The sequence below is a fragment of the Saccopteryx leptura genome, chromosome 1, assembly GCF_036850995.1.
Source record: "Saccopteryx leptura isolate mSacLep1 chromosome 1, mSacLep1_pri_phased_curated, whole genome shotgun sequence".
NCBI lineage: Eukaryota > Metazoa > Chordata > Mammalia > Chiroptera > Emballonuridae > Saccopteryx > Saccopteryx leptura.
In genome coordinates, this window is record NC_089503.1 from 55,680,014 (window position 1) to 55,686,998 (window position 6,985).

The 6,985-nt window shown below is 36.2% G+C and overlaps 1 protein-coding gene across 1 annotated transcript; it reads left to right on the top strand.

Moving 5' to 3' along the window:
- Positions 1–1,063: 1,063 nt before the first annotated feature.
- LOC136388033 (olfactory receptor 52P1-like) lies at positions 1,064–2,008 on the top strand. The gene has a single exon (XM_066360087.1). It carries the CDS (start codon positions 1,064–1,066, stop codon positions 2,006–2,008), a length of 945 nt encoding a protein of 314 aa, XP_066216184.1.
- Positions 2,009–6,985: the final 4,977 nt, after the last annotated feature.

Below are 6,985 nucleotides of genomic sequence, written 5' to 3' on the forward strand. Positions count from 1 at the left end.
CTTGTGGTGACTTGAGAGTCCTTTTTTTTTTTTTTTTTTTTTACCCTTCCACTCCCTGCTACATGCTCAAATACTTTCTCCCAGGGAATTTCTGCCATGGAGATTTGACAGTTCATTGTAGCCATAAGAAGGGTAAAACATGCTTTAGTCAGTGATCAATTTTACAGACTCCATTAGGTCAACTTACCAATACAGTAAATAAACAGATGTGCACGGTTTAGAATGTGGGTTTCTGGATCAACAAATGAAAGAGCACAATTAGGAGTCATCTGCACAGTAAAATTATCTATGCATAAAAAAATAAGGACAAGAAGGTAGTGGGTTTAATGTTAAGAAATATATTATCCTTAACATTATATAGTGATTAATTGCAAAGGACAGAATATATGCCTACTTAAAGGGAACATGATAGAAGGAAATAATAGTAGAAAGGAAGTCAGAATATCTTATTTGTTAGATTAGTCACAGATGCAGAGGGGCAAATGAAAGGCTGAAATTTTATATTGAATTAATCCTATTTAAAAAGCGATGCCAAAGAGTTTTATGTTCTGTCCAGACAGAGTGGGAGAGAGACCCTTTATTTCTATTCCCTACTTAAGTGTCTTTTAAATAACTCCCTGAAGATTTCACAAGACTCTGCTTTGATCATTTCCAGTTATAGAAAAGTCACTCATGGGTGAGAACTGCTATATGAGAGCTCAAAGGAGAAACAAAATAACTACTCAATGAATATTTGTTGAATTAACTACGAGTATAACCACAGATGGAATATTTTCCTGGAAATGAAGGGGGAAAGTGAATTACAGGTTCTAAAATAATATGAAATAAGTATTATTTTTCTGTATTTATAAAAACATTACTTTGGTATTTTATTACTAATTTTATTAATCTGGTTCTAGGGACTTTAAATACTCCAGATTATGAACCTGAATGGTTTTTAACAGCACATCATTAATGGTCCTGTTGAAAAAACTCTTCATATATTTTAGCATCTGGCTGTGATCACCTTGGCATAGCAACTCTATCTTCAAAAGTACTGATAAAAATCAAAGGAAAAATCATCATGCTGCCTTTCAATACCTCTCGTCCCTCCCCTGTGACCTTTCTGCTGATAGGCATCCCAGGACTAGAGCATCTGCATGTCTGGATTGGGATTCCCTTTTGCTCCATGTACGTGGTGGCTGTGATGAGGAATGTGACCATCCTGACTGTGATGAAGGCAGAGCGAAACCTCCAGGAGCCTATGTTCCTCTTTCTGTGCATGCTGTCTGTCACTGACCTGGTCCTCTCCACATCTACGCTGCCACGCATGCTCTGTCTCTTCTGGCTTGGAGCTCATAACATCGCTTTTAATGCCTGCTTGGCCCAAATGTTCTTCATCCACAGCTTTACTGTCATGGAATCAGGCTTCTTTTTGGCCATGGCCATTGACCGTTATGTGGCCATTTGTCATCCATTGTGCCATACCACCATTCTCACCCATGCACACATCACTATAATGGGTATCATTGTGGTGATTCGGGGCATAATTTTCTTTTCTCCACATCCCATCCTGCTCAAACAGCTGCCCTACTGCAGGACTCGAATAATTGCTCATACCTACTGTGAGTTCATGGCTGTGGTTAAGCTGGCATATATGGACACAGGAGCCACCAAGCGTTACAGCCTCAGCATGGCTACAATCATTGGCTGGTGTGATGCCATTCTCATTGCTGTATCCTATGCCTTTATTCTGCGCTCTGTATTCCGCCTGCCATCCCGAGAAGCTAGCTTTAAGGCATTGGGTACATGTGGATCCCACGTTTGTGTTATTCTTGTCCTCTACTCCACAGCTGGTTTTTCCATTTTTACTCACCATTTTGGAAAAAATGTACCTGCACATATCCATATTTTTATTGCAAATATGTACCTTTTGGTGCCCCCTTTCCTCAACCCCATTGTGTATGGAATAAGGACGAAGAAAATACGGGAATATGTTTTTAGTGTACTAATGGTTAAAGTGTTTTAATTTTATTTGGATAAAATTAAGAGAGTTAATTTAAGAATAAATAGAAGTAAAAAAGATCATGTAAAAAATAAAATAATAATTAATTGCCTTCATTTAAGAATAAATAGAATTAAAAAAATTATGTAAAAAAAGAAAATAATAATTAACTGCCTTCACTCCCACAAGCTGAATTGCATTTACCACCTAAAATATATTTTATGTTAGAATTACAATATCTATAAATTCCAAAAATTCTAATTCAAAGAATTATTTCAACATTTTTACATATTAGATATTGAAAACAAATTAATTTTCTCCTAAGTATGTGTATTTTAGAGGATAATTATGAGTAGAGAGTGAACAGTAAAGAAAGAAGAAATGGATAAGTAAATAATACAGAGAAAATTTCTCCAGAAAACTAAATGATGGACAGTATATACTTGGCAATTTGAAACAATTTGATTCATGTATATGGCTATGATTTCATTGAATATGTAATAAATGTATCTCTTCTGTGATAGAATCTAATTGAATAATTATTGTTCTTCTATATAAAGGAGTAGGACTAATGATATATAAATACTCAACATTAATATTGAACAAGTGTCTCAGAAAACAAACTTAAATTAGTGTGAGTGCACTAATTTTAGTCTTAAGGCCTCTCCATTTTCTAGAGAAATTTCGATGGGAGTGGAGTGTATTTTATAAAATAAGCCAATGTCATAAAATCTGTTTTTTGCTAAAATTGAGGTCATGAATTCTCAACTTCATAATTACTAGTCACTGTTAACAAATTACAGGTTACCATATACATTGGTTCTTCCTCATTCATTAATTAGAGACTTGGAACTCAGCATCAACACACAAGGTATGCAATTTCTTATTAGCAACAGTGTTGAAATAGTCCATTTATTGCCCTAGTACCAAAACCTTATTTTTTTCTCGAGTTCATTGTCACTGGATTCCCAAACTAGCTATTCATTTTTTATTACTTTTTAAAAAATATAACCTAAGATCTGGGGACCTGTTTTATGCTGTGTGTGTGTGTGTGTGTGCATGTGTGTGTGTGTGTATATATATATATATATATATATATGTGTGTGTGTGTGTGTGTGTGTGTGTGTGTGTGTGTGTGTGTGTGTGTGTGTGTATATATATATATATATATATATTTTTTTTTTTTTTGTATTTTTCTGAAGCTGGAAACGGGGAGAGACAGTCAGACAGACTCCTGCATGCGCCCCACCGGGATCCACCCGGCACGCCCACCAGGGGGCGAAGCTCTGCCCACCAGAGGGCGATGTTCTGCCCCTCCGGGGCGTCGCTCTGTCGTGACCAGAGCCACTCTAGCGCCTGGGGCAGAGTCAAAGGAGCCATCCCCAGTGCCTGGGCCATCTTTGCTCCAATGGAGCCTCGCTGCGGGAAGGGAAGAGAGAGACAGAGAGGAAGGAGAGGGGGAGGGGTGGAGAAGCAAATGGGCGCTTCTCCTGTGTGCCCTGGCCGGGAATCCAACCGGGGACTTCTGCATGCCAGGCCGACACTCTACCACTGAGCCAACCGGCCAGGGCCACTGTTTTATGCTTTGGATCTATAAAAATTATTTTTGAAATTTATGCTTTAAAACTTTTCTCTTTCTTTATTAGCTCTAGAATCTAGCTCACATCCATTGTTTTCTGTTTATTTTAAAATTTTTAAATTTTAAATTTTATTTAGAAAATTAACTTTAACACAGTGACATTGATGAATAAGAGTAAATAGATCTTCAGGTAAACATTTCTATAGCATTTGAACTGTTGATTATGTTGCATACCCGTCACCTTATATTTGTCCCTCTTTGTACCCTTTCCTCCACCCCATTCACCACATCCCCTACCCCTAGTAACCACATCAGTTTTATCTATGTCCGTGAGTCTCAGTTTTATATCTCAGTTATCTGTAAAATCATACAATTCTTAGCTTTTCTGATTTATTTATTTCACTCAATAGTGTTTTCAAATCCATCAGCCTTGGCTGGATGGCTCGCTTGGCTGGGGTATTGTCTTGCAATGCAGAGATGGCTGGTTCAGTCCTTGTCAAAGTCCATCCATGTCAATATGTCATCATTTCTTATGGCTGAGCAGTATCCCATTGTATATATGTACATCTTCTTTATCCAATCCTCTATCGAGGAGCACTTTGGTTGTTTCCATGTTTTGGTCACTATGAATACTGCTGCGATGAATATGGGGGTGCATGTGTCTTTACGTACGTACAAATGTTTCAAGTTTCTGGAGTAGATACCCAGTAGAGGGATTGCTGGGTTATTTGGTAAATCTATTCTTACATTTTTTGAAGAACCACTATACTTTCTTCCAAAATGGTTGTACTGATTTGCATTCTGGTTGTTTTTTTTTTTTTTTTTCTGAAGTGAGAAATGGGGAGGCATAGAGACAGACTCCTGCATGAGCCCAACCGGTATCCACCTGGCATGCCCACAAGGGGTGATGCTCTACCCATCTGGGCAGTTGCTCCATTGCAACTGGAGCCATTCCAGCACCTGAGGCAGAGGCCATAGAGCCATCCTCAACGGCTAAGCCAACTTTGCTTCAATAGAGCCTTGGCTGCAGGAGGGGAAGAGAGAGATAGAAATAAAGGAGAGGGGGAAGGTGGAGAAGCAGATGGGTACTTCTCCTGTGTGCCTTGGCTGGGAATCGAACTCAGGACTTCCACACTCCAGGCCAATGCTCTATCATTTGAGCCAATTGGCCAGGGCCTGATTTGCATTTTATCAGAAGTGAAGGAGGGTTTCTTTTTTTCTTCACAGCCTTTCTAACTCTTGTCTTGTTGATAATAGCCAATCTAACAGGTGTGAGGTGATATCTCATTGTAGTTTTGATATGCGTTTCTTGAATAGCTAGTGAAGATGAGTATTGTTCTATATATCTTGTTGGCCTCTTGTATGTCCTCTTGGGCAAAGTGTCTATTTAGGTCTTCTCTCTATATTCTAATTGGATGTTTGCTTATTTGTTGTTGAACTTTGTGAGTTCAGTATATATTTTGGATATTAATCCCATATCAGAGCAGTTGTTTGCAAATACTATCTCCCATTTAGTTGACTACCTATATGTTTTGTTGTCAGTTTCTTTTGCTGTGCAGAAGCTTTTTATTTGATATAGTCCCATTCAATTATTTTTGCCTTTCCTTCCCTTGCCTTTGGGGTCAAATTCAAAAATTGTTCTCTATGGCCAAGGTCCATGAGCTTAGTACCTATGTTTTCTTGTATGTAATTTATTCTTTCAGATCTTATATTTAAGTGTTTGATCCATTTTGAATTGATTTTTGTGCATGGGGACAAACTGTTGTCAAGTTTCATTCTTTTGCCTGTGACTTTCCAATTTTCCCAGCACCATTTATTGAAGAGGGTTTTTTTTCTCCGTTGTGTGTTTTTGGCTCCTTTGTTGGAGAAGATTTGTCCAAATATATGTGGTTTTATTTCTGGGCTCTCAATTCTTTTCTATTGGTCTGTATGTCTGTTTGTCTGCCAATTGCATACTGTTTTAATTATCGTGATTCTATAGTATAACTTGAATGCAGATAGTGTGATACCTCCGGCTTTATTCTTTTCCCCATGATTGCTTTGGCTCTTTGGGATATTTTATGGTTTCATACAAACATGGTAATTTTTTTGTTCTTTTCTTTAAAAATTACCTTGGGATTTTGATGGGATTGCATTAAATTTATATATTATTCACATCCATTGTTAAACATGCAGACTAACACCTCTGGATTCACCATCCTCACTTCATAATTCAAATATGAAGAGAGTGTAAAGCTTTCTATATCGGAGAAATAGAAATATTTGGCCATGTTTTCTTTGATTTCCTAATTGGTGTGCATTCTGAACATATTCATACTTTGATAGAATTTAGACTTCATGACATGTTTCTCAGTAGTCTAATAATTTAATAGTTAAGTATCCAAGTGTTACAGTTAGAATGCCTGAGGTTCAGTCCAGCATGCTTTGCTTGGCTAGCTTTATTGCTATTTAATTTATTTTCCCTTCAATTTCTAATAACTGATAATAGCTCATATCTCATATAGCTGTGTAATGATTAAATAAAACATGAAAATAAGACCAGTGCAGTGGTGTGAAGGAAACACTATAGACCTTATTTTTTTAATTCTCCTGCATAAATTATAATTTTCTATGTTCTGCATCCTTTGTTTGTTTAAATTGCTTTAGGGAACAACCGTTCTTTGCTATTGTGTAATATTTGTATTTCTTGTTATTTATATAATGAACATATTTGATTCCATTTTTTCTTTGCCACTTATTTGGTAAATTTACCAACTCCTCAAAAACACATTTGTGAGTTTTTTCTTCCTTTTCTGTAGAGTGTGTTGCTTAATAGTATGTTGACCAGAATGCTCCCCTAATTCTTATGCAAGTAACAACATAAGAAAAATTCTGTTGTTAATTTTATTGTTTATCTAACTACATTACATAATGTAACTTGAAAGCAAATTATTTCAAGTGAGGTGAAAATGAATTTAGGCATATATTATCAAGATCTATGGGCAAAAATAATTATGCTAAGATTTTATTTTGATTTAATAATTTTTCTTTCACAAGTATGCTTTAAATATTTCAGCAACACAATATCATATATCATGGAATGTCGTCCTAATGGAAATAAATAAGTGTAAATGTCTATGATCATGTCGATGAGTAAAGATATCTCTTTTTTGGTCTGAAGAGTTTTAATAGAGTCTTTTTTTAGAAATATGGAACCAATATACAGAAATGGACTTGATAAAAAGAATGTGGGGGTGAACCCTAAGAAGCTATTTTTTTCTCTAATTTCACTTTCTCCCTTCCGCTTACCTAAGTTTATTTTCACAAATTAAAGACTTTTTTTTCATATGCAACCCTCCAATCATTTATTTTGTTTATAAACAACTCTCTCCCTCTCTCTCTAACATGCTATTTTCTCCTGTTTATACACATTCATACATCTC

Excerpts from the sequence above, each read along its gene's own strand:
- LOC136388033 (XM_066360087.1), top strand. The coding sequence starts at position 1,064 with ATGCTGCCTTTCAATACCTCTCGTCCCTCCCCTGTGACCTTTCTGCTG.